The sequence below is a fragment of the Dipteris shenzhenensis genome, chromosome 20 (genome assembly GCF_047967505.1).
Source record: "Dipteris shenzhenensis isolate YYH24624 ecotype China chromosome 20, Dip_SZ_1.0, whole genome shotgun sequence".
NCBI lineage: Eukaryota > Viridiplantae > Streptophyta > Polypodiopsida > Gleicheniales > Dipteridaceae > Dipteris > Dipteris shenzhenensis.
In genome coordinates, this window is record NC_141615.1 from 51,708,057 (window position 1) to 51,735,842 (window position 27,786).

The following is a 27,786-nucleotide window of genomic DNA, read 5'->3' on the forward strand; positions in this document are numbered from 1 at the left end:
ATGCGTGAGCTCTTTGCATCTCATCAAAGAGCCATCATGGAGCTTGGATACGTGGGGCCAGTTCATGCACTTGGGACTCTAGCTCTGAGCACTTGATATCTTCATGCCTCTCGTGATATTTTGCTACTTTCTTTGCTATTTTGTACTAGTATAGCATTTTAGTACTCAGCAAGGGCCTTCGTGAGCCCTTTGCCCCGACCCACAGTGGTCTGTATGAGTTACTAAATTCTGTACGTTGTCCCATAGGCCCGCGAGGCCTCCCGTGGACCTTAATCTCTCTCTCTCTACGTTGTCCCATAGGCCCGCGAGGCCTCCCGTGGACGTTAATCTCTCTCTCTCTCTCTCTCTCTCTCTCTCTCTCTCTCTCTCTCGTGTAGGAACAAGAATGGAGAGGAGTTGTAAACACAAGACAAAAAGAAGTGAACTCCAACTGAAATGTTCAACCAAATGAAGTACAAGTACTTGGTATATATAGTCCAAGTACTAGAGCACACAAAAACTCTAAAATAGACTAAGTCATAGTCTATGGTACACCACCATATCATTGTATATATCTCACCCATCCACAAGGCAGGGGATTCCATGAGCCCGAAGAACTACAGGACCGTTATGATTGGACATGTCATGTCCAAGATTTATGCATCAGTACTTGACTCCGAGGTAAGCAGACTTGCAGAGTGTCGAGGACTTAGAGCAGAAGGACAGGCCGGATTCCGACATGATCATGAAACCATGGGCCACATTCTCACGCTCAAATGTATCATCGAGGAGGCGAGGTCACGGAAGCAAAGGGTTTATTGTTGCTTTGTGGATTTTCGCAAGGCATTTGACACGGTTCCGAGAGCCCACCTTGTACCGCGCCTACAAGACTTGGGTTATGACCACGAGATCATTTGGGCTGTCATGGCACTTTATGAGAGAGTTTCAGGCAGAGTTTAGGCAGGATCCGAGTGGATAGACGAGATCATGAGCACCATCGGGGTGAAACAAGGGTGTCCTTTGTCGCCTACCTTGTTTGGCCTCTACATTGACGAGCTTGAGACAGTGACGCAAACACAAGGGGGTGTAGGTTGCTCTCTTGCGGACATGCTGATCCAGATATTGCTCTGCGCAGATGACGTGGCTCTCTTTGTCTTCCTCAACAGAGGGGCTTCAGAGACACCTAGACGCACTACAATCCTTTTGTGAGTCTCATGATTTGAAGGTCAACCTGGGTAAAACCAAGGTCATGATCTTCAATACATCTCGAGCCATCATGCATCAAGAGCAGTTCACATTTGAGGGGTCACCTGTTAAGATAGTTTCATCATACACTTATCTTGGGGTTATCTTCTCCGGACCCAACTTCACTATGAGACCCGCGATGCAGGCACGCTTGAGCAGAGGGTGAAATCCACCCAATTTCAAAATTCCCAAAGTGCAACTTTTGTCCCATTTTATCTAATACGGTGTTGAATGCTTCATTGGCCAAACTAGAGAGGCAATGCTTCCGCTCACACTTTCAAGATCCACACACCAAGGGGTTGCTTTTTGACTCCTTGGTTCGCCCAGCGAGGATGTACAGCAGCCCTTGTTAGGAGCCAGACTTGTCGGATACAGAGTGGGCCGATGTGGAGTCAACCAGGTTATCCGTGAGGATCTACTACAGCTACACACATTTCGGACCTGGTTGGGAACCAAGTGAATTCCTAGTGAAGCTTAACTTCTACAGAGATCACTTCTTACATATCACAGCGGAGGGTTTCATTGACCCACCAGGATACACGCAGATTCACCTACCCCTCGCTGAGGATCTCTCTTGGATAGTTCCGGGTCTCTTCACACAGACTTCGCATCGAGAGCAGCTGAGCAGAGCGACTACCCAAGGAGAGGCGCATATGCACACTATGTGACATGCAAGAGGTTGAGACAAAGGAGCATTTCATCTTCAAGTGTCTTGTCTACTATGAGATCCGAGGGCGTTTCCACTGCCCCTTCAGGGATAGTTATGGGATTTTGGCATGTTTCCTCTCCTACTCAGACTAGTGGTGTTTGGCAGGTTTCATTCATGAGGCACTTAGACACCGCGAGAGGATACTCCAAGCACGGAGATAGGAGCAGACTTCTTCCTCGATTCATCCCTCTCAGAACTCTATCGCAGAGTTCTTTCAACTAGATCACATGGACCCCCACGAGACGAGGCCTCAACATGACTGTGACCCGGAGCCTATGACCCGACAGCTCAGACAGAGGATCGACACACGGATCACACTTGGGGACATCCCCTCCTTGTTTAGAGTCGGAGCCCGACCGATGGCGGTCATAGTAGCCTTGGTCAGACGCAGAGCTACGACCAGGAGACGTGCCAGGACCGCACCTCTAAGAGGCCGACAGCACTACCTCATCCATCCTGATATCTTGCTACTGCCGATGATGATGATAATGATGATGATATTGATGATGATGCTGAGATTGATATATAGTCGACCATCAACATGACTATGTTGTACTTAGGACTTAGTACTGCCATTCTGGATTTTTTCATTTTGCATTGGTATGGATGCTCGTTTAGTAGCTCCACTACCATAGCTTGTTATATCAGGATTTTCACAGTCTCATAGACCTATCGGCCTTCCAAATACTTTAATAAACTTTCTTTCCTTCTTTCTTTCTCCAAATCCCCTTCTCAATGATATGGCTGAAATGCTCTGGAATGATCTCAGAAGCACCTACAGTACTTAAAGTACCATGTTTGCATAAATCCATCCACATGTGGATATGGGAGTACAAAAGAAAACAATGTCATTTACAACCCCCCTTGACATTGTTTGAATGTCTCGTATCCCCAATCCATCTCAATGCAAGACTTCAAAGGCAGCTTGGGATAGAGTGAAAAGTATGTGGAATGTGAAGAATGAAGCAAACAGCATTACTTTGAATAATAAGACCAATTTCTTGTCTTCCATATCCTCATCAATAGCTGCGAGCTCATCCCGAATGTCAATAATCTTTGCAATATGAGCTGAAATAAGTTTGACCTTCCTGCATGGACAAGTCATTGAGCTTATTATTCAAAGCAATGCTTCTTGCTTCATTCTTCACATTCCACATACTTTTCACTCTATCCCAAGCTGCCTTTGAAGTCTTGTAAGACTTTATAGTGGACTTAATGTTTGTCTTCACAGACAATGCAATCAAAGACAAAGTTTGGGCATCCTAGAAGATCAAACCTCCTCTGATCTTTTGTGGGAGCGACATGAGTAGTAGCAGTAGAACCCTGAGTGGTAGTGGAAGATGCACTAGAGCTAGGAGCACCAGGTCTAGTCTCATCCCCATTCACGATGTCCCATAATCCCTTTCCAACCAAGATATTCTTGAGTGTAAACGACCACAAAGCATAGTCGGGTCCATCCAACTTATCTGCCTCAGTCATGCTACCAAAATTCTCATTGAGAGACTTGATTGCAAGCTCAAGAATAAATGCAAGTGTAACTGCAAAGGAAAAGACAGCAAATGGACAACTAAAAAACCACAGACTGCTATGCAATCACTACAATGGCATTCACTGATAGTGGCTGCTCTGAAATACCAGTAAATCTGCCCCAAAAATTCTGCTCAAACCCCAATCCCTTCCGGGATACAAAATGCAATCAACCACAATATTTCTGCCCCAAAAAAGCTGTCCTCAACCACAGCCAAACACTGGCTGAAATGCAATGTGCTTCTGCCCCAAAAATCAGCCTGTATCTCAATAGCAAACTCTTGCTCAATAGGCATCCAAAAGTGCATCAACTTACAGCCAACACTTGGCTTCAAAAATGCTGCCCCAAAAAAACTGTCCTCAACCACAGCCAAACAATGGCTGAAATGCAATGTGCTTCTGCCCCAAAAATCAGCCTATATATATCTCAATAGCAAACTCTTGCTCATTAGGCATCCAAAAGTGCATCAACTTGCAACCAACACTTGGCTTCAAAAATGCACGACACCTGAGCAATGACTTGCACTCAATGTGTAGCCAAAAACTGTCCCAAAGTCACTGACACCTAAGCAATGCAATCTACAAGACACCTGCGCAATGCTTTCTGAAAGAACCAACTTGGACAGGCTGAGAATGAGCTGAAGCAAATATCTCAAGCTGGAGCAAGAGCAAAACTCGAGCCACCAGGCTGAATCCAAAGCTGGAGATGCGAATGGTGAGATGGAGAGACAATGGGCAGCAATTCACATGTCCAAATTCGATGCCATTTGAAGCACTGGCTCGACTAGTCCTATCTACTGAGATGATCCACCGCCATAACAAATCGGTCGGTGTCCATCATAAATACAAATACATGTTACACCATCGGCGAATAATATATAATAATGTTTTAATGTCTACTAATCACGGATTAGTGATTTCTCTTGTCATGACACTCCGTCCTGCTTGAATGGGCAGAAGTCCTCTTCTGGATCCTTTCTTGTCTCTTTCTCTTGTGTACGCTTTTCTCTTTTACTTCTTAATTTGCAAATAGTCTTCTCCTAGTAGTACACGATCTCTTTTGAATCATAACTTAAATCTCATCTTCAAGTTCTGGTTCCTCTTGATGCTGAATATTCAAAATGCAGAAGTACCACTGCAGTGCCTCTTCAATATCTCTTCATACTCAGAACTCTCTTCTGAATACCAAGCTGCTGAAATCTCTTTATAGTAACCTGCTCAATAAGCAAACTGGTCAGTATTAAAACAATTCTCTCACCCAAATGTTTCATTGAACTAGGTGGACCTTGGCCATAGTTGATTTTGCGATGGAGAACTAATTAGTCTATAGAAACTATAGACCTTCAATCTCTTTTTCCAGCTCTTCTATTTCAGCCCTATTCATCCTATAAGACGCTCTACAAGGAGGAGAAAAATATTTATTCTTTGTCCATACTCTACAATGAATATGCCTACTCTCTATTTAGTTCACACATCCATACACCAGTTTTGGCTGAATGGATAGCATTTACTCTTGGTTCTATGTTCATCGTAGAGTCTTGGGATGAGGAGGTAGAAGCCTCACCCTCCTGCTTGGATGCTTTGCCTTTTCCTTTTACATAATTTGTTTTGGCAATTTTGGCTAATAGAGTAGGACATTTATGCCATGGATGCCCTGGCTTATGCTTCTTACATCCGAAACATTTACCCCCCTTAATTAGCTTTTTCTTCTCATCGTCAGTCATGGAAGGAAATGGTATCCTCCCAAGACGTGATTGGCTGTTACAATAGCTTTTTCTTTTCCTTTGTTAAAAGGCTTCCGAGGATTCAATTTCCTCTCAGCAATCTCTGCCGATTTAGTGAGGTCTTTCAAGGTGGTTGGGTTGAACATTTCAACCTCATACCTCACTTTCGGGGTAAGGGCTGCTAAATACTTCTTCCTTCTATCATCCTCGCTCTTCTCAGGTAACTCTAAAGAGAGTTTCTAGAACCTAGCTGTAAATTCAGCGTTACTCTTGTTATTGAATTTCCTGAACCTTTCCCACCGGAAGGTCAATTCTTCTTCATGCCTCGAAGACATGAAAGTGGCCTTAAGTTGCTCTACAAATTTGGACCATTGAAGAATAGGCTCTTTTCCTGTTTGTGATAAGGACCACCACATCAAAGCATCCTTTTGTAGATGCAGTGTGGCAAGAGCGAGCTTCTCGTGGTTGGTCTTATCTTGATGGGCAAAATATAGCTCAAAATGGTGAATCCAATTGAGGATTTTATGCGCCTCTCTTGCTCCATCCAACTTAGGGAATTCTATTCTCTCTTGAGGTTGGAATTTGGCTCTCTTCAAGGGGGTACCTAAATCTTCATCCCCAAAATTCAGCACTCTCTTAGTTCCTAATTTTGTCATAATGGACTGTTCAAACATATGGCTAAGCTGAGAAGCCAGCTTATCAATGGGGGACTCGTCTCTCCCTCTTGCACTTGAATTATAATCCATGTGTACAGGATTTTGAGTTAAAGGCGAACACTCAGCGGTTTGCTCTTGGATGGACTCGTTTCTCTCTTCATTTTTGAAGGAAAACTCTCTATCAAGAGATTCTTAAAGGAGAGATGAAGGTAATTCTATATGTCGGTTATCATACTCAATATGTGTGTAACTCTCTACATTATCCTCTTTAGGAGGAGGTGATGGTGTTCTCTCCCTAGCTCCTTCTGGTAGTGGAGAAAAAAGGACAAGTTTATTAATAAATATCCCTTCCCCTTCCATTCTTTCCTTTTAGTAATACAAGAGAGAAAATGACTTGCTGTAATTTCAGAAAAGGGGTTTATTTTACAGCAAATGTCAAGTGTTGAAGAGTTGGTGGTACTTATCCGACTCCCGCTTTGTTTGTGTTGGAAAACCAATTCAAATGATCTCTTCTTCCTTCTCTTTTAGGCTTTTCTTCTTGTATTTCTGCTGTAAACTGGTGGGCTCTGTTTGGGCTACTTATTTTGAGTGGATTGGAGCTCTAGATACCGTTATAGGGGGTACTTGATGGGTGGATCACCCCCTTAAAATCTTGTTCCAATCCGACTTTCCGTTGGGAAGAGGGGGGGGGGGGGGGGGTCTCTTTTCCTCACGGTTTAAGGATTTTAAGGGTCTATTCGCCCCGGGGGGGGGGGTCACTCCATTCCCCGTCCAAAGACCAAAAAAATAAAAGCCCTTGCCTCATTTGGAAAATTGTTGGCTACCACAAAGATGGTCTACACCGACTGTTGGGCGATGATTGTCCATTAGGATGTCATAGTAGCTAGTCCTTGCTATGCGTGGAGTTTGTGGTTTTCAATGAGTGACTATCATGAGATTGAAACTGCACTACATTGTGTTTTTAGAGGATGACTTTGGGCAAGTTCTTGAATTCATCTAGATATATACCCTCTGAAGCCTTGAGATTAGTGAAGGGCTCTAGAAGGGGCAAGTAGGTCCTGCATATCAGCCTAGAAGGAGCTTTGGCAAAAAAGGGACGAGCAGAAGTCTCTGCAGACAAAGAGGAATGTGAAGGCTCTCCTCTTTTGAATGAAGCAGTAAAATAATTTCCATCTCTCATCTGCACACATTTGCATTCACGAGAAGGCTGTCAGGCTGATGTGGCCGCCTTGGATGACTTGGCTTCCTACGTGGCAGCTTGTTGACATGGTTGCCTACGTGGCCAGCCACATGGACCTGCATCTGCTGACCTAGCTGCATGCATGGACTGCTGACGTGGCTCTCTACTAACGAGGCAGTCCAACATGCCAAAGACAACAACAGTGAGTTTAGATATCAGAACATCGGATAAGTGGGCACTCTCCCCTCCACTTTTTCCTTCCGACTTAGACCCTCCCACACGGCCCGAGAAACGGGAAAAGACAAACTCAAGGACAAGAAGGACAAGGAGAAGGAAGCCGAAAAGGGTACGGAAAGTACCAAAGGTTAGCTTGACGCGAGGATGCCTAGTAGCGAGAATCATGTGGATAGCACCCCCACATACTGAGATGGATCTACCTTAGCTCACCCCCTTCCTGGAGACTCTTCTAGCCTTAAGGCCCTTTGATGATTGCCTCCACATACAGAGAATGATCTCCCTCAGCTTATCCCCCTCCTAGATCTCCCTCAGCTTATCCCCCTCCTAGAGACTCCTCTAGCCTTAGGGCCCCTTTGACGATCCCCCTGGCTCACTTCAATCTCCAACTGTGTCCCCTTTGCCCTCACACGGTGTTTTTCTCTCCTGCCCAAATGCCATCCCCCTCCATACCCACACCATACCAGACTCCCCTGATTGGGCTTCCACCATCCCACCCCTTGCCCTCCATCTCCATGATGTACGCATACCCACCACAATAGCCATTCGCCTCCCCGGGTCTCTTATAGCAGCTCCTTAGGGAGGTCCACACACATGCGAGCTTGAAAGGTGAACAAATAAATACTCTCAAGCGTGACTTTCTCACAATCCAAGCTGAGGGCTCTAATCTCTGGAAGGAGGTAGAGGACCCCCGCTGCTGAGCAAATTTGACCCCAAGGAGCAGCCCCATTGTACAAGAGCGGATTGCCAATGAAGTCCGCTATTAAGAAGGCCTCCAAGTGGGTAAATGTCATGAAAGGGGAGCTCGCGAAGGGACAACAGTAACAGAGAGTCCATAGGTCTCTTAACATCAAATTATGTGGGTTTCCCACATCCAGCTACGCTCTCACTACCTTTGTGAGGACGAGACATTCTCTTGTACACAAAGACTCACCAAAGCCAAGAGCGTTCACTACCACCAGTCTATGGATGTCCATGTGAGTTTTTTTACAGAGGATTTCCATGTGAGTTAGCCAATCATGACAAGAAAAACAGGCAGGATACAAAGAGCAGACGGCGTCACTGTTCTATACCAATCATCTCTCACTGGAATGTTCTTTGTGGAGCGACATGACCCGCATGCCAAATTCCTATGAATCCAGATTAAGAGTGCATCTTTGTGAGACACCCTGATCGTAGTTTGTTACTTTTTCCAGAGACCTCACTTTGCCAAGGAACACCCGGAGAGGAGGGTGAGGTGTCACGATGGATATCTTAAGCTCTAGGAAAGTTCTCCTCCTTGGAAACTTCAACCTCAAGACTGCTAACCGCAAGGTATTGTTCAATGATTTTCAGCATGACTCCATTATATTGTTTGAAAGCTGGACCATATAGTGAGTTGGAACGTGCACAGGTTCCACAACCGTGCTCGTAGTGAGCCACAGTACCTAACAGGAGTTACAGAGGGTAGTGGTAGGGCGGGTAGTGGACTTCCTTTGATACAAGAGCATATGTTCTCAGCATCAGACATTAGACGGGACACCACCTCCTTCCAAGGAGAGGCTCGAGGTGTAGTCCTCTACCGTAGGACGGAGTAGAGGGGTCTGGATCTCGAGCTCGCAGGCGGTGGCCCCAAAGGTCTATGATCAAGGTGAGCGTATCCCAGGACAGGCAATTTGGATGGGAGTCAAGATGGGAGAGTCCAAGATTGGGATCCTGAATGTGTATGCCCCAGCATGCAAACAACACCGTCCGGCCTTTTGGAGGAGGCTGATAGAGTGTCTTCCAGATGTTGACTCATGGATCGTTGGAGAAGACTTCAACAACCTGAAGTTTGGGGAGGACAAGCAGAGCGGTGCCTCCTTCCCTGAGATGCCAACAACAGAGCAGAGCACCTGGGAGCAATTCATCTTCACGATCAGTGGCAGAGACCCATGGCAAGAACCAAAGTTCAACAGGATACCTGGCAGCCTCCTCTCCTCTTTCGGCCAGAGGAGACATGATGGACTGCTTAAAATACTGGATCGCTTCTACGTTGGGGACTGGGCACTCCACAGAGGCGGCTCTACCGGGATTCTAGCAAGCACCACGACGTCAGACCACTCTCCAACAGTACTCTACCCCGCCGGAGTCTTCCCCAAAAGGGGGTCCGCATTCCATAGGACCTTCCTTAGACGGAGGAGGGCTCTTCAGGAGCGTGAGCTTGCACTGCAACGAGACCTCACCTCCATAGAGAGGCTCAAGGAACAAGATCCAGGATCTCACTGGCTTAGCGACAGAGATGACAACGCGCGCCTTTAACTCCAAGACACGGAGGTTTGGCGGGCTGAGTTCTCCTACCACTCCACCCGGGCCCATTGGGTAAAGTAGGGGGACAGGATGACGAAGCAGTTCTTTCATACCACTGGACCTTGATTGGCACGCACATAGTTACAGCGTTTACAGGATCCGTAGGACATTATGCATACCAATACACAGGAGATTCTAGAGCTGAACACAATTTTCTATAGTCAGCTCTTTCAGGCAAAGAGGATGAGTCCAACTTGCCTAGTGGCACCGTGAGCTAGTTTGGGACCACGTTCCCACAATAGTCTCGCGGGAGTTGTGCAGGAGTCTGGAGGAGCCTTTCAGGGATGAGGAACTCTGGGAAGCCCTCAAAGCCCTCCCGACCCAGAAGTGTCCTGACAAAGACGGCTTTACTCCGGCCTCCTTCCGAAACTCTGGGAGATCATTTCCACCCCTTTCTGTTTAGCTTGCCAGGAGATCTTCGACATGGGCTTCCTTCCTCAGGGGACTAAGGAAGGGGTGGATTTGTCTAATCCTAAAAGAGGGAGATAGGTCAGACATTCGGCAATGGAGACCGATCACCCTACTTGATACCTCATACAAGATCCTCGCCAAGGTGTTTGCAGTTACGGCGGCCTCTGGCAAGCCTCACAGGGTTGAGGCTCCTAATCAGACAGGAGAAGGAGTTGCTAGACTCAGAGTGTGCAGATGACACAGCTCCGTACGTAGAGGGCACCATAGCGAGGCTCACTTGTTTTCCGCATGAAGGATCCAGTGTAGTTGAATACCTCACATGCCTCTAAAGTCACAAATTTATATATCCCACTGCCCCCACCTAGAGCCGACCATACCACTTCTATCACCAACACATACACCACCTATCAAGTGATTTTCTTTGATCGCAAACTCTCTCATATACGTTGCCCGCCTCTCTACTATGCTTGCTAATACCAACAAGATGAGTACAAGTACTTGTGAGCACTGCCCTGTGTAGCTTTATGTATGAATGGTGAAATTTTAGTAACTAATGTCTCCTTTTTTAAATTTACATAAAGAAGTTAAAATCAGTAAACTATCTTAGCATCTAGACAAGCAAAAGAAGTCTTGTCCGAGATTCACTTGATGTAAATGTGACTGCATTGAGCTATAAAATTTGGCATGGGATATGCGTGAAGGCGGAGAGCCTCTCCGCAATACAAGAGCTGCTGCCCTATGGCCAAACTGATAGGTCTTGTTTTTCTCTGTTCAGATAGAGCGAAGGGCATCTTGGAGGCCGCAAAGGCGACAATAACAATTTATGGAAGCAGGGGCTAACACGACGCATTTGCCCTGGGTGGAGGGGTGGTAATGGATACTGTGTGGGAGGATAAGAAGTTGTGGAGGCAGCGAGGACGAGAGGATGCACCTCTGAAGGAAACAAGATATCTGGGCTGCAAACTAAATTTAAGAGGCTGATCTGTGGCACTGGACGAAACACAGTAGCTGTGTCATAAGGGATCAACAGAGTGAGGACAAAGGGCAGCGGAAATGAACGGGAGAGAGAGAGAGAGAGAGAGAGAGAGAGAGCACACCTCACACAGACACACACACACACACAGAAGGGGAGAGAGGAGAAAGAGGCACAGGAGAACTGCAAGTGATCTTGTAAGAAATCCTAGATTTACTATATTTAGAAATGTGCTAAGGAACAGAAAGGAGACTGAAATAGCAGAGAACAAGGAATAATTGTATTGCTTGAGTGTCTGTAGTGTAGCTGTAGTGTGTCATCCATACAATTGGGCCTCTCTTATATAGAGAGTGAAGAGTCACACATGAAAAGGTGTGTACTCCAAAGTGTATGTGCATGAAGAGGTGTGTACCCCTTGTGAAGGGGGTGACCCTTGATGAGAGGGTACATTACAATAGGAATGTTCTCTTCAATAGAATGTCTCTTGTGAAGGGTTGTGCCTCATAGGAAGTGTCCCGTCGAAAGGGCATACCCTTCCACAAGTGTCCATTCATCAAACCATCCATAAGTCTAAGGTACAGAGAAAGGAATACGTCACCTAAGACCCTGGTGGAGATAATGAACTGATGTAGAAAATATCACGGTAAATTCTAAAAATACTGCTGTAAAATGTCACGGTACTGCTGCAAGTCTTCATCAGATTGCCAAGTAGCGTCGGAGTCGTCCAGATCTCGCCAAAGCACAAGGAATTCTGTGATAAGTCAATGTCAAGTCTCTCGCTGTCGATGGTCCAGAATACGCTCAGGAATAACGAGAACATAATCGTCTTCGGATTTCTGGGACATAATCACTTGCAGGAGGAACTGCTTCATCGCCTGGAATGTACGTCTTTAGCCAAGAGATATGAAATGTCGGATGGATTTTATCCCATGATGGTGGTAATTCCAATTTGTAACTTAAAGGTGAATTTTTCTTAACGATCCGAAAATATCTTGGTCGCAACTTAGGAAACACAGACTTAACCGTCTGATAGCGATGTGGGGCTACAAATAATAGCACCATGTCACCAGTGTCAAATTCCACGTGACGTCTATGTTTGTTGGTAGACTGTTGATACCGCTCTTGCGCTTTTCGCATATGATCCCTGACTTGGAGTAGAATGTCTTGCATTTCTTGAACCAGTTGATCAGCTAGGGCCACTCGATATTGAAGTACAAAATTCGTTGGTACAATCGGAGTGTGTCCATAAGCTGCTTGGAATGGAGTCATGCTGATGGCACTATGGAAAGAGTTATTATAAGCAAACTCAAGGAGTGGTAGATACTCTTCCCAAGCTGCTAGGCGTGACTGAATATAATGTCGAAGCATTTCTTCCAGAACTTGGTTGACTCTTTCACTCTGGCCATCTGATTCTGGGTGGTAGGCTGAACTGAACAGTAGAGTTGTACCCAAAGATTCGAACAGTGAAATCCAAAAGTGACTGGTAAACTTAGGATCTCTGTCGGATATAATATTCTACTCCAAGTCGGCAATCCATGGTGTCGGAAGATGTGTTGTATGAAGAGTTTGGCTATGTCCGGAGCCTGTGCACTGCTTTTGAATCAACAAAGTGTGCCATTTTGGACAATCGATCAACAATTACCATAATCTGAGTGTTACCTTTGGAGGATCGTGGTAGTGTTGTAATGAAATCCATGGAAATACTTTCCCACCTTTCAGTTGGAACTAGAAGAGGCTGAAGAAGTCCTGTTGAAAGTCGTCGGCTTGCGTTCATTTGTTGACAAGATAGGCAAGATGTAACCATTTTGATGACGTCGCTTTTCATCTGAGGCCAATAGTATGTTGCACTGAGTAACCTATAAGTCTTGTTGATGCCTAGATGGGCAGCATAAGGAACTACATGATGCTCTTTTAACAAAAGACGTCGAACATCCTTGTCATGTGGTACACAGACGCGATCTAGATAATACAAAAGGTCGTCCGTATAAGAATAGGATGAGAAAATCTTCTGTTCGGAAGTCGAGGGTTGATCTTTGGAAAGAACTTGTACTGCTGTGCCGAAGTCTTTATCATTGAAATACTTCCCTTTGAATGAATTCAGAACATCCCCAGATAATGTAGAGATTACCATAGCTGATGCTAGAGTTAACCTGTTGAGAGCATCTGCAACTACATTGCGTAGTCCTGGAATGTACTCAATGGTCATGTGAAAGTTGGCCAGGCACTCAACCCAACATGCTTGTCGAGCTTTCATGACTGGCTGAGTAAAGATATACTTTAGAGAGTGATGGTCTGTCTTGACCACCGAGTCAGCTCCCATGAGATAATGTTTCCAAGAGCGATAAGCATGTACAACGGCAAGAAACTCCTTATCATAAACCGGGTATCGGGTGTGGATATCGGAATGTTTATGGCTGTCAAAAGCAATAATTCTGCCTTCTTGCATCAAGACTACTCCTATAGCGATGTCGGAAGCGTCGGTCATGACCTCAAATGGAAGGTTTGGGTCAGCAATAGCCATAACTGGTGTGGTAGTGAGTGCTTGCTTGAGTTGTTGGAAACTGTACTCTGTTTCGAGAAGCCACTGAAAAATTGCTGTGCTTTTCAATAATTCAGACATAGGAGCTGCGATTTCGGAAAACTGATAGACCTTTGTATGGTAGAAGTTTGCCAATCCGAGAAAAGAGTGGACATCATGAACATTCTTAGGAGTACGCCAGTTTCGGATTACCTCGACCTTCTTGGGATCCACAGAGATGCCTTGAGCTGAAATAACATGTCCCAAATATTCGAGTTGGGTCTTAAAGAACTCACTCTTCTTAAAACTTGGTGAAGATGTTGTTTGTGCTCATGTAGGGATCTGCTGAAAACGAGGATGTCATCGAGGTAAACGATGACGAACTTATCGAGGAAAGGCCTGAAGATGTCGTTCATTAGTGTCATGAATGTGGCCGGGGCATTGTTTAACCCAAAAGGCATGACCAAACATTCATAGTTTCCATACTTTGTTCGAAAAGCTGTCTTCTACTCATCACCTTCTTGTATGTGAATTTGATGATAACCTGCACGAAGATCAATCTTTGAGAATTGTGTTGCGTGTAGAAGTTGATCGAAGAGGTCATCGATGCGAGGCAATGGATACTTGTTTTTTATAGTGAGCTTGTTGAGGGCTCGGTAGTCGATGCAAAGGCGCATTGACTTATTCTTTTTTTCCACAAGTAGTACAAGAGATCCGAAAGGGCTGCGACTGGGCCGAATGTGACCTTTGTCGAGTAGTTCGGTCACCTGTCTTTGGATTTCTTCGTTTTGAGTGTAAGAAACCCGATAAGGAGGTTTCGACGGTGGATTACTGCTGGGAATAAGTTCGATTGGGTGATCCACTGGTCGTTGAGGTGGTAACTGCTTTGGCAATTCCTGTGGAAAAATATCCAAGTAGGGCTGGAAAAAAGGTTGGTTGAGGTATTCAGGAGGATCCTTTGTTGGTGTCTCCTCTACTGTCATAACCAACAGAAGTGAAGTCTTTACTTGACGTTTACAAACCCACTTCTTTACTTGTAGAGCAGAGGCAACTGGGGTTGAAGGAGAGTCCCTAGAACTAGTTAGCTTAATAAGTTTTCCCTGGTGGACAAACTGGATAGTATGGCTACGAAAACTGATTGCTGGATCATAGTCGTAGAGCCACTGTTGTCCAAGTATGACATCGTACCGAGAAAGAGACACGATGTCAAAGTTCAACTTGTCCGTATAATGTTGGATGCGAAAAGACAAGTTTTTGATCCTGGTGTTGCACAAGAAGGTTGTTTTATTTGCGAGTTCAATCTGATAGTCCATGAGACTAGGACTGGTGGTCAACCGAAGTTTGTCGACCATAGAACTAGCTAGGAAGTAATGAGAGCAGCCACGGCCCACTGTCAATGAGGATAGTGACCGTTGTTCCACGAATCGATCCTTGAACACAAAGTACTTGAGTGGCCATGGAAGGTTCGGGGTTGCTGGCAAGGCTCAGGTGGATGGTATTTGCCATTCGAACAGCTTTGCCTTTCTTGTCTTGCGCTGGGGTAGCATCTTCTGTTTGGGAAGTGCTAGGTTCCATATTGGAATTTCGCTTTGGTCGCTTGGGACAATCGAACCATCTATGGTCGCCTGTACAGATGGTACAAAGTCCTTTTGTGCTAGAGTTGTTCTTCTTGTCAGTGGTTGCACCTTTATGTTGGGGATGACGGTAATGACTTTGTGAAGAAGAAGAGGCGCGAACCTTGGAGGAGTGCTTCTGTTAGAATCTAGCATATGATTTCTGAGACTTGTGGGGATCTTGAGACTGTCGCTGACCTTGATTACTCCAGTTTTTTCTAAACCTGGGGTTATCTTGAGGGCGAGCACGTTTGGCCATAGTAGAGTTCTGTGTTCGATTAGCACTCTGCTTCCCTGTGTTTTGGAAATCTGTAATGCGCTCTGCGTAAGCAATAGCGCCAACTGTGGTGGTGATGTTTGCTTTGAGGACATCAATGCGTAACGAGGGATTTAGGCCTGAGATGAAAGCATGAAGGCGATCATCCTCAGTTAAACCATCAATCTCCAGCACCAATGTGGTGAACTGAGAGATGTAGGAAGACAAGGAGCATGTTTGCTCCAACTGTCGGAGTTTTGAACGTGCTTGGAAGTCCGCATTGGCAGGTATGAACTGCTTACGGAGCACGTGTTCAAAACGTTCCCAGGTTAACACACTTTTGCCATACTTTAAGCGTCATTGCAACCATAGGAAAGCTGTATCCTTGAGGAGGGAGGCTGCCAAGGCAATCTTTTTACCTTCAGTGAGGTCAACAGTATCAAAGTACATGCGCAATTTTGCGAGCCATTGGTCAACTGTTCGGCGATTTCGTTGACCAGTGTAGGCTTCCGGAAGTTTAATGTCAAGTCTTTTAGTTTTGGAAGCTTGGAGTAAACGGTAGAGGGCACGGAGTTCGGTGTTTTCTACCTCTGGTGGGAATGAGTCCACATAGTCGTCTGGTTGCGTCACGTCATCCTCGATATGTGTGGTACTGCGAGAATCTTAGAGTAGTTGGACTTTTTGGACCAAGTCGGAGATGCTGTCCTGAAGCTGGGAAATTTGAAGCTGCAGTAGTGTTTCGCCTTGTACGTTGACTTCAAGGGCCTTTTTTGGACTTGAGTCGCTGATCTTTGGAGAGGCTGCACGCGACCGTTGCGACATATCTGAGGTCCCCGTGAGAAAAGCACGAACCTGCGCTCTAGTTTGTACCATTCCTGTAAGAAGATTCGGGCTGCTCCCTGAGGTTGCTCATGTTGGAGGGGGCAGGCGAGGCAGGATGGAACCACCCGTGGAAATCTGGTAAAGGAGGTCCTGTGTGAGGTAACAATGGTGATGCCGAAATGGGTGTTACTGCTCGTGAGAGTATAGGAGTAGGTTGCAGAGTCCACGGATCTGAGAAGGGATAGGGAGCTGCTGTCGGAAGTGGAGGATATCCAGGAGGAGTGCCTTCAGAGTGTAAATACTGTCTTGGGGAAGGTATAACCTGTATAGGAGGATATCTGGGAGCTGAAGGAGGTGGAGAGTACCCTGGAGATGCTGAAGCTGAGGGGTAAAAATCTCTCCAAAGATGGACAGCAAACTCGTGAAGAATATCGGGTTCTGGATATCTTCGTGTCTCGTGGAACACAACCTGGACTGTGCTGAGGAAGTAATGTAACTGAGGTGCCTCACGCAGAAGGTATAGGATGTGGTCCAAATCACTAGGAGGGCATGTGACACAGAAGACCCACGATGCCAAAGCTCCGAAATGGGCTGGTTGTGCAATCTGAACACGATATTGTGTGGTAGATGATCCGATGCCAAAGCTCCGAAATGGGCTGGTTGTGCAATCTGAACACGATATTGTGTGGTAGATGATGCATGAGGTGTCCTTGAAATGCCAGGTGAATTACCAGGGGTTTCCATGCTTTAAGGAAGCGTCTTTCATTTGCTGAAATTTGATAATGACAAGAGAATCCTTAGAAGTAGAATGGAAAGAATCCACCTGGCATCGATTTAATCTGCCAATTTGTTGCGTAGAAAAGGCCTGCAAATCGCTGTCCGGAGGTCCATACTGCTGTCCTTGCAAATCCACGTGGCTGTGTGAGCCAGAAATAGGTGCCGGGTAGACTTTCGAGGCAGATAGCGACGTTGGCAAAGGCTGGATGCAGAAAAGGCAGATTTCCTGCGTTGATTTCAGAGAACAAGTGCCTGTGGGGTGCGAGGAACAGAGCTTGGCCTGGTGAGGAACAGAGCTCGGCCTGGTTGGACAGGACTGGAAGGCAGCAACAGGGCGAATTTCACAGGCTGTCTTCATCGTGATAGAGGGGCTGAACCGCTGCTGATCTGGCAGGTAAGGTGGCGAAAAAGAGGGGGCAGGCTGCGTATGGCGAAACAGGCTGCGGCTACCAAGGCTGGATCGCGATAGAGGGCTGGCGAAACAGGCTGCGGGCGATCAAAGGCTGATGCGCGGCAGCAATGGCAGGTAATCTGGCACTGATCTAGCGCTGCAGGCTGGCAGGGACTGGCAGGAAACCAGGGCAGCAAACCGGCCAGGGGGGGTTGCATATGGCGTGGAAAGAGGGCTGCGTAGGGAGGCGAGCCTGCTTGACGAAATCCGTACGGGCGTCAAAATGGATCGTCCCTTCTTTTTTTTTTTCGTTTGTGGCTGCCTAGGTTGGGTGGTTGCCCAAAAAATTGAAGGGTGGGTTTATTTGACCCATGGGTAGTCTAGGGTAAGACCTAAGGTATGGGGCTGGGTTTTCCTTTTTAACCCCTATAGGTACCCTTTTTATAAGGTGCTTGGTTCCAAAAGGTGTGCCTATTCGAAGGGGTGTGACCCTTGGAATAGGTGTACCTTTTCATGAAGGGGGGTGACCCTGTTTTCAAAAGGGGTGTCCCCACACGAAGAGGTGTGGCACGGTTGGCGCTAAAAAATTTTACGCTCATTCTCTCCATCTCTTCCATGCACAATGTGCACGGATATCCTTCTAGCGGAAAGAGATGTATCAGATAGGTGCTAGAAGGTGGGGGGCATTTCCTACAGGCAGGAGCGAAATTTGCTCTGATACCACTGTAAGAAATCCTAGATTTACTATATTTAGAAATGTGCTAAGGAACAGAAAGGAGACTGAAATAGCAGAGAACAAGGAATAATTGTATTGCTTGAGTGTCTGTAGTGTAGCTGTAGTGTGTCATCCATACAATTGGGCCTCTCTTATATAGAGAGTGAAGAGTCACACATGAAAAGGTGTGTACTCCAAAGTGTATGTGCATGAAGAGGTGTGTACCCCTTGTCAAGGGTGTGACCCTTGATGAGAGGGTACATTACAATAGGAATGTCTCCTCAATAGAATGTCTCTTGTGAAGGGTTGTGCCTCATAGGAAGTGTCCCGTCGAAAGGGCATACCCTTCCACAAGTGTCCATTCATCAAACCATCCATAAGTCTAAGGTATAGAGAAAGGAATACGTCACAGATCGTGACAGATCTCTGGAGAAAACCCCGCTACAACTAGGGGGAAACCTCGGAAACAACAGGCTGCTCGAGAGCTCGGAACACACAGCTCAACAAGCAAGTGAAGGGAGCACTACGGAGTGGATGAACTGCTCCACTACCCTGCTCCTCAGGTGCACAAGAGGGCTGGCTCTGCTCCTCTCAGGCCCTCCAAGAGATGATGATCTGCTCCACAAGATGCACTGCTGAAAGAACTGCTCCAGCTCATAAGATGATGAAAAGAGGGCTTGAGGGAGGGCCTATATATATCCTTTCAGCCCCTCCCTAGTCGGGTACAGCAGGCTGGTCGACCAGCCTGCATGGAGACCGACCCACCTGCCTGGAACCAGCCGACTAGAGGCCTCTAGAGGGCCGACCCCCAGGCCTATAACTAGGGCTGCACAAGGCCCTTGTATGGGCTGCAGCCCTGCCAGAAAGGGCCGACTACCCTGCCCTCCTCCATGGCCGACCAGCTCATCAGGGAGCCGACTCCCTAGGCGCCTCAAAAGGAGCTGCCACGCGGCGGCACAGCATGCCTCAAGAAGGCCCTCGACAACCCCGCATGTGGGCAGCAACCCCTCCAGCACTGGGTGTCCTGCCAACCCTACTCTACCTAAGCCTCACAAGAGGGGCGGGCACACCCACAACATTGGCCCTCACTCATCTACCTTAGCCTCACTCACTGGGCGAGCACACCCACAAACAAGGCCCTCTCTCTGGGTGACATCGGAGATGTTGACCTCTAACACTTCCAACATAATCAAGAAAGGTTGCAGTGGTGTAGCAATGGGCATTCTTGAGTTCTTGCAACAACGCATTGAAATCTGTATTTGGTAAGTGAACGACCAACAAGCTCGCATGGAGAGCAGCTATCAACGCAACAATGGTGAGGAGACCTGAAGAGATCTGGGAAACATATTGCACAGGAGCAGCTGCTGCTGCTCATGAATCATGCACTTTGAAGCGAGAGCTGGGCCGGCTGAGCCTTGGCACAGGATGGGCAACAACGCGGAAAAGTGGTGAAGAGGGGCTCGGCAGCTTTAGTTAGAAAGGTGGGAAACTTTTTGCAAAAAAAAAACGTGGAGCTTTGCCTGGAAGGCAGTGCCAACAATAACCTCCTACTAGAGGATAGGGCTGCCCTTATCACCAGCTCCCTTCGTACCACTAGATCCCCCCCCGCCGCCCAGGATCAGTCCCCTGCAAAAGCTGGTATGAAAATAAGTGTAAGGCCTTGCACCATCAACTAAGATCCAGACAAAGCATCACCTTCCAATTGAAACGGAGACCAAATGAGAGCATCATCATCTAGTCTGTTGGAAAAAAACTTTATAGCCATCCTTGCAGGATATGGAACCATTCTCCTTCCCTGAACCTCCACTGCAAGCAACGCCTTTAATTCTCTTGACCAACGCTCTAGTGGAGATAGTACTGTCAAGATCTCAACCATTCCATGAAAGACCATACAAACCGATTCTGATGCACTGTCGCCTCTTCTTGAAGATCTCTCCCAAGTTTGGCCGTTACTCCATGGAGAGAAGCAGAGCCATCTGTAACCTCCTCCTGAAGATCTCTCCAAGGTTTGGCCCTTATGCCATGGAGGGAAGCAGAGCCATCAGATGCTTGCAACCACCCTCTTGAACGTACTTACTTCACCTAAGCATCTACTCTGCTTTCTGTTAGGGCAAGAACCTTAGTCTATGTTATGGTGTTAAAAGATGTATGTAACCCTATTGATCCAACAAAAAAGCTTCATCTAAAAGTCTCCGCGCTAGATTTACCACATTGACGAATAGAACAAGGTTGTGTTTCTGCCCCAGTTCCTGAGCTTTATTCTTCATTATCAATTACGATGACTTAAAAGCTAAGCAATATTCTATGCAAATAAACTTCTAGCGTACCTTCATTTCGTTCCTTGATCGAATTGGTTCCTTAGGTCCCTCGTCTTCATCACTGGCATCGTCTTCTGCAATTCTTAACTTTTGTCGAACTGGAGAGTCCTTCAATTCGCCCTCCTCGTAATCCCCCGACTCTTCCTCCATCTTTTGACCGTCTTTTTGGTCTTCCTCATCCTCCTCATCCGATGAGTCTTCGTCTTCTTCTTGTACTTCATCCTCATCCTCGTCAGAAGAGGAACTGTCAGATGACTCTACTACTTCATCTTCATCGTCCCGATTTTGCTTCGCATCCTCTTCAATGGAGGAACTTTGAGGTAACATAAAGTTGATGTCTGATTTCTGCATCGTAATCCTTGTTTCTTCTCCATTTTCTTCAAGGCTACTAATATTACCCTTATGGCCCGTTCTAACAGCATCCAGGTCGCTGCTTGGGAGCTGGCCGCTGTCGCTACTCCCCGACTCCATGGCCGACTCTCTTACGAGCGTCGTTACCTCTCCACCATTTTGGGGGCTGCCACCCGCGCTACCGCCCTCATATGTTCCACCGGCAATGCCACTGCTGGGAGCATGAGCGATAGAAACTCTGCACAAGTCAGTCCGGACAGAATCTACTAACGTGCGCTGCAGCACCTCGTTTTCATCCGGGGTTCTGTCGTTGGGCTTCTCCTCAATAAGGCCGAGGCGGTCGGGCTTGTCCGGCACGCCGAAGGCCTCAGAGGGATCAAAGACGTCTCCTTCAAATGGTTCGTGACGAAGCGGGAAAGCAACGTCCTCAATGGGGAGAGGAAGGGAATGGAAGGAGTCAATAGGAAAATCAGCAGAGTGAAGCTGGGGTAGAGGAGGAGGGAGATTGTCGAGAGAGGGAAGAAAGGCTACGTGGTTGACAACGGGGAAGGGAGAGTGAGAAGGGGTGTCCCCGGGAAGGGAGTCGAGGGAGGAATGGTCCGTCATAACACAGACACAGACACAGACACAGGGCTGATTATTGATTGTGCTTGCAGAGTCCAGTGAGAGGTTGAGCTGCTCAAAAACACACTAGCATCTTCAATTCAAACCTCAACACTCTCGTTTACTTGGTTCACCAGCACCCCTCCCTCCTCAACCATCATCTCCTTGCTCCTCCGTCAGTCTTCGCGCCCGGCCCTGCGTCACCCGCCCCTCCCGTTCGTTGCCAACACGGACAGTAACCACCTTTTGGAGGCCGACGCGTAACCTCCGTGCCAGTCTACACAAGGCGATGGCCATCGTCTGCCGCCGCCGCTGTCCAGCACCACCCCTCCATCCAAGCCCTGCCCAAGCACTCAAAATTCAGACGTGACGCTGTTAGGTATCGAATGAATGATCATCCTCCAGCAATATCTCTAACCTCCCCATCTGAATATCGTACGACGATGACCATCCTCCCAAAGGGGGCTTTGGCATCGCCCCCATCTGAACCTGGCCTCATTGTGTCACACATATTCCAAAGTGACCAAACTAGATCTGGGCAGGTTGACCAAACTAGATCTGGGCAGGTAGCTGTATTGAGCTAGAATATATATAAATGAATTTAGTGCTATTTAGTAAAAATTGTTAAATAATAATTTCCATCTTGACTTCATTGTTAAAGTGAATTTAGAACTTAGATTTTATTATAGTAGTATTTTTTGAAATACACTATAATATTATTATTAGAGTAATAATAGATGAAAATTTATATAGTATACCTAAAAGTGGTTATTATTGGAATTGTTATAAATGGAGTTATATATCACTAAAAACATGACGTTTTTATAAGCATTTTTTAATAACAGTTCATACATGAATTATTTTATGTGTATTGAAAAAAAGTAGTAATGCTTTGAAAACGAAAGAAATTGAGTAATATAGGTTATGAATTAAGAGTCCTTCAAGAGTATGATTTAACTATAGTTTGAAATAGGAAGTCCTTTACATGTATTAAAAATGGGCTTCTACCTAAATATACTAGATTATGTCTCTATTTTTGAGAAAGTAAAATTTTTTTGTAGATGCTGGATTTCCACTCAGGTTATTGTAGCCATATTTCGAGTCAGTTGTGTTAAGTTCTCTCATGTATTTCTCTTCGAGTGTATGTGCTATCCATTTTTCAAGATTTCTAGTTTGTCCAATATATCTTTTTTCTGTAGTAATACATAGAATAGAATATATGTAATATGGGCCTTTTGTGTCTTTTTCTTTGTCTTCTTTGCGATTTCCTATTTGAAATAGCAAAATGAAGTACGATGAGTTTTTCTTGTGTGTTAGAAGATGAAGTTTATATGTATTTTAAGATATGGAGTTAAAAATGTACCTGTAGGGGGCTAAAATATGTTGTTCTTTGGTGGAGTTGGGAAAAACTCAAAATGTTCGCCATATGCTTCTTTTGCAAAATTTAAATCAATAATGGAAGTTATACCTTCTATGGTAAATGGCAACTCTTTTGCTTTTTTTTTATCATCTGTTTGGAACATGTTGTTGAACTCCTCTAGTATGACATTTCCAGTCTTACGATCTATTTTAAGGAGTTCGGCTAAGCTTACATTGTAGCCAAAGTTTAGAAGTTCAAGGCAATAAGTTGAAATTCCTTCTCAATGCTTATCTATTATAGCTTGTGCTTCTGTTCTCAACATCATTGGAGTAATGATATCGTCCTCTTTTGTGATTTTTCGAATTATGTACTTAGTTAGACCTGCATTATGTTTGAATTGATATTATGTATATGTTATTTATTGTATTTTAAAATTTAAAATTTAATCATTTTTTATAAATAAAATTGGGTTACTAACCGTTTGCTCTCATTTCTTTGTCCCCATGTTCTGCCTTCCATTGTTGTACTTCATGTTGATTGTTATCCATGAAATTCCTAAGGTCTTGCAATGTGCTCCATCCATAAATGTATTCATTTGGTTCCTTTCCAGCCATGTTTGCGAGACGAATTTGAGCTGTATACAAGAAATAATTTTGTCCCTTTGTTCTTTTTGTTGATTTCTCTTGATCTTGTTGAGCCAATCGGACTTTACTTTTGAATTGATTAAAGATCTGCGAAATAGTAATCTATTATAAATTAGAATATAAACTAATGTGAAGAAATGCTACAATGCTTAATACTGAAAACGTACCTCGTCTGATGTTGCCATATTTTATTTTTGGTTGTTCTTCAAATAAGTTTTTTGATAGATTCTGCATATTAGTTTGTATATCAAAAGTTTCTTTTCTCTTATATTGATGAATATTTAATAAAAGGATTTTCTATTGATTACTATTTTTGTAAAGTTCATGTAAGCATTGGAATGAAGTCAGATGGATTTATTTTATTTAAGATTCTTAAGTTGTTTCGAGTGGTGACTCGTGAAAGCATGACATATGTTAGTCCTAGTGCAAATGATTTTTTAATTACTACAAGAGCCTTTCCTTTGAGTGTGCATCCTTGTGACTTGTCTCCTGTAATTGCATATGCTAGTGTGATTGGAAAAGTTGTTTTGTGATACCATATTGAGTCTAATACCTTCCGTTTATGTTTTGATCATCTTAGTGTGATTTTTTCATTTGTTAATAAGTTCTTGGCATGAATTTTTAAAATGTTTGTGTTATTATCTATTTCTAGTGATATGACACTTGCAATAGCGCCATTTGTAGCTCCGATTGTGAGATCTATATTTTCTGTGATCATCACTTTCGCTCCTATTGCTATTTGTTGTATGGAGTGGAAATCTGGATGCATTATCCATCCTTTTAATTCTAAGATTTGATCTGCATTGGATGTCACAGTGACACTTTTAATTTGATGCTCTTTGAATTTCTTATGTAGTATGAGCTCATTACAGTATCGTGTGTCTTTTTTATGGGTGCACAGTATAGTTGTGTCCTTGTCAATGAAATCGTTTACTTCACTATCACTTATGATTAAATTACCTAGGGAATACTGAATCTCTTCTACCGTTGGTTGTCTTATTCTGATTATGTTTAAGAATTCTATGTATATTGGATCTTCTAGGTGACGTATTGATGTGTGTAGGAATAAAAAGGTTGCAGTTGTCTAGAAACCCGAGTTTTCAATATAGCATTTTCTATAAAATTCATTTTCTTGCAACTTGCATTTACATACTGGAGGCAACTGGGACATATCTCCGAATAAGAGCATCTTTTTATTTTCAAAAGGCTACAAGATTGTTTGCTTGCAAGTTTCACACAGTTGTCTGATTACTGTGTTTAATGTTTGGCATGTCATCATTGAGATCTCATCAATTATTATGATTTTTGCATTTTGTAATTCTATGTATCGTTTGTCTGACACTGGTAAGGAGGCATGAAACATATCGTGTCTCTTTGGTAGAGCAAACTAATGATGGACAGTGTTGCTAATCGACTTAGTCTCATTGCAGCAGCTCTTGTTGTTGCTGCTAGAACAATTGATTTTCCTTGTTTTACATAATTATAAGTAATGTACTTGATCATAAATGTCTTTCCTGAACTAGGAGTACCACAAATGACATGAAGTCCTGTGGGTGATCCATTAATCTTTTTGTAAATTTCTTGTTGTTCAGAAAAAAGAGTTGCATTTTCGAAATCCTTGAACTCGTTCATCATTTGAAGTAATTTTGTGCGTGTTGTGTTATGTATATTGGTATCTTCATGAAGGTTGGTTCAAGCCATGAAAGAGTTTTGAATAACACGTAATGGGCTTTTTTGGAGTATCATGTTTGTTAGTTGTGGCGATTTTGATCTATTAGCAAGTGCACTTTGCAATATTGATTGATAAGAGATTCGATGTTTTCTCTTGTTTTTACGAGGTCTCGGATATGGCATTCTAAGAAGTAAAATTTCGTATGATTGTTTTCAGAAATGAGCTCATTCTCATTTCTAAAATTTACGTTCTTTAGTAGAAGGTTGTAAAAAAATCCTTCAAAATGATGAGCAGGGTGGTAATCTATGAAACGTACAATCCGTGTTGGTGGATATACAATGTACATAATTTCCAAAAGAATCTACGATAGTTATGTTATCTTTGTTTTTTTTCTTTGACTTTTGGGGCCTCCTTGACATCACCATACACACAATCTCCATGCTTCTAGAAATTCAAACAATTAGTTCCAATATCAACCCATCGTGCCTCCTCTACATCATTGTACACACAGTCTCCATGCTTCTGAAAGTTGTGATGCTTTTGGAAATCCAAACAATCAGTTCTACTAAAAAATGAGCCTACAACTTCGATTTATGCATTTTTCAACGATAACACACAATCACTGGATTGAACCTGTTCTCCCACCAGATGCATGGATCCAATAGAAACATCCTTGTTGCATGTGATTGCGGTTGTTGTTGCTCTCATTTCAACACACAGAGGAAGGAGAGGAGGATGAACATCTTTGAAGATTAATTTTATAAGACAGTGAAGGCAAGTTGAGTCGAAATCGACAGATTGTTGGTCGACAGCCTGCAAGCCCAAGTAGTGGGAAAACTCCTTCTCAGTCAGATCAAAGAACTGGGTAGGGAAAACTCCTCCTCAATCAAATCATTGGTCGGCAGCCTACAAGCCCAAGTAGTGGGAAAACTCCTTCTCGGTCAGATCTAGGAACTGGGGTAGGGAAAACTCCTCCTCGATCAAGAACTGGGCAATGCCATGGACAACAGAGGGGTCGAGGCGTCGAGTGGAAACAGGGTGGGCCTGAGAGGTAGATGAAGCATTTGAAGAGGTGAGCGGCATCGCGGAGGGAAGGGGTACCTTGATGGGGATACTGGAGAGGGAGGAAGGGGGGTGAGGGAGGGGATCAGTGACGTGAATGAAATCATCAGGGGAGGCCATGGTGGGGGATAGGAAGAGGAAAAGAAGGGGGCAAAGAAGGTGAAGAGGAAGCAAGGGAGCTATGGGAGCTAGCTTCAAGATCTTGGCTATGGCGTCCTGTGCAGAACCCCCTGATCAAGAAGGCATATGGACATGAGCAAGAAAGCTGTGAGGCAGACGACAAAGGGGGCAGTTATGTTGGAAGGGACTATAGCCCATCACAAAAGAAAAATAAAAAACTTGAGAGTTAAAATTACAACACATGGCTCAATGGGAAGCTAGAATTGCTTTTTGTCCCACAATGCTACCTGCCTAAACATCGGTTTGAAGTCCATCTATAAAATACAATTTTTGACGAAATATGTGTGTGCTATGTCTTTAGATGCACAAACCAATTAATGTGGAGAGCCTCCTTAAAAGGTAGTGCAATAGTGGAGAACAAGTAGGGGACCCGTGCATTGTTGCTTTGAATCAATCCTAGAACAAAACACAACATTGCAAACATTGTTACTGTGTATGGGTAGTAAACATCAACCATTGCAAGTCGTTAGGGGCTAGGAAAACTCCTTTTAGTGATTGAAACAAATTAGTAGGGCACCATTTTTCCTTGTAGATGGCTTTTTAATCAATCCCACAAGCAAATGGAAGCAAAAGGACAGTCAATCTCAATACCAGCATCTTCCTTGTCCAATTGCTAAATGAAATGTCTTTGAGCTATGCGAAATCTAGCATGGATGAAATGGCATGTTCCATCTTTATAATGCCAGGTTCCTCCAAAATCCTATCGTGGTTCTCATCAAATGTGTGATGTACGCTTTGCATAGTGTGTCTAACGGCTTGCAAGATGGGGTGTCTACGTGAGGGAGGGAGAGATGGAGTTGGATAATTAGCAGGGGTGGGGAGTGGAAAATGGTGCTAAACACTTAGCTTCAATTGTGACACTTCTTGGACCACAACACCTTTGTAAAAACCTCATATTAGAAGATTATGTAGGTGACACGTGTAGAGTGAGTGTGTCTAGTTCTAAATAAATAACAATATATAGTATCAATTGGATTCCCCTTTGTAAATTTCCACTTGTAATTTTTGAAAAAGTAAATTAAGCTTGGCTACTTTTATGGAGATCATTCTACAAAGCTTATACCTTCGGCTAAAGCTGCCCATTAAAAACACTCTAACATCGTTTGCTTCCTCTTTGCATCCAAAAGCACCGCTTACCGCTATATTAGGAGGTAGGGCCCACATGCACTTGTTTTGATTGATTGGGAAAAAGTTTTTCCGCTAGCACTAGACCACATATCGATTGTACTCATATATGCAAGAAGGGGGTCACATTATCTATGAAAGCCTCATTACCCAAGTTTGAAACTTCTTTTTTGGAAACAAACAAATTTGAAACTCTCTTGGAAAACCTCAAATTTGTTCTACTCGTATATGCAAGTATGTACTCTTTGAAAATAGAGCTCCTTATAAAGCCTGAATCAAAAACTTCTAGACATCATCTTAACCAAAGCTGTAATCTAGCACTCCACCTACACAAACACCTTAGAGGGTTTTGTACAATTGAAAATTTTACGAAATTCTTAAGCTACAGGTCTCATCACAAAAGAGACAAAAGG

At 44.5% G+C, this 27,786-nt stretch overlaps 1 protein-coding gene across 1 annotated transcript in view; it reads right to left on the reverse strand.

Moving 5' to 3' along the window:
• LOC147889825 (uncharacterized) overlaps positions 1-21,517 on the reverse strand; it is a 59,519-nt gene extending 38,002 nt beyond the window's left edge. Inside the window, exon 1 of the mRNA XM_087391702.1 lies at positions 20,386-21,517. Within this exon, the coding sequence (XP_087247828.1) occupies positions 20,386-21,333 (948 nt within the window). The 5' untranslated portion in view covers positions 21,334-21,517. The remainder of the gene's footprint in view (positions 1-20,385) is intronic.
• Between the last annotated feature and the right edge of the window lie 6,269 nt (positions 21,518-27,786).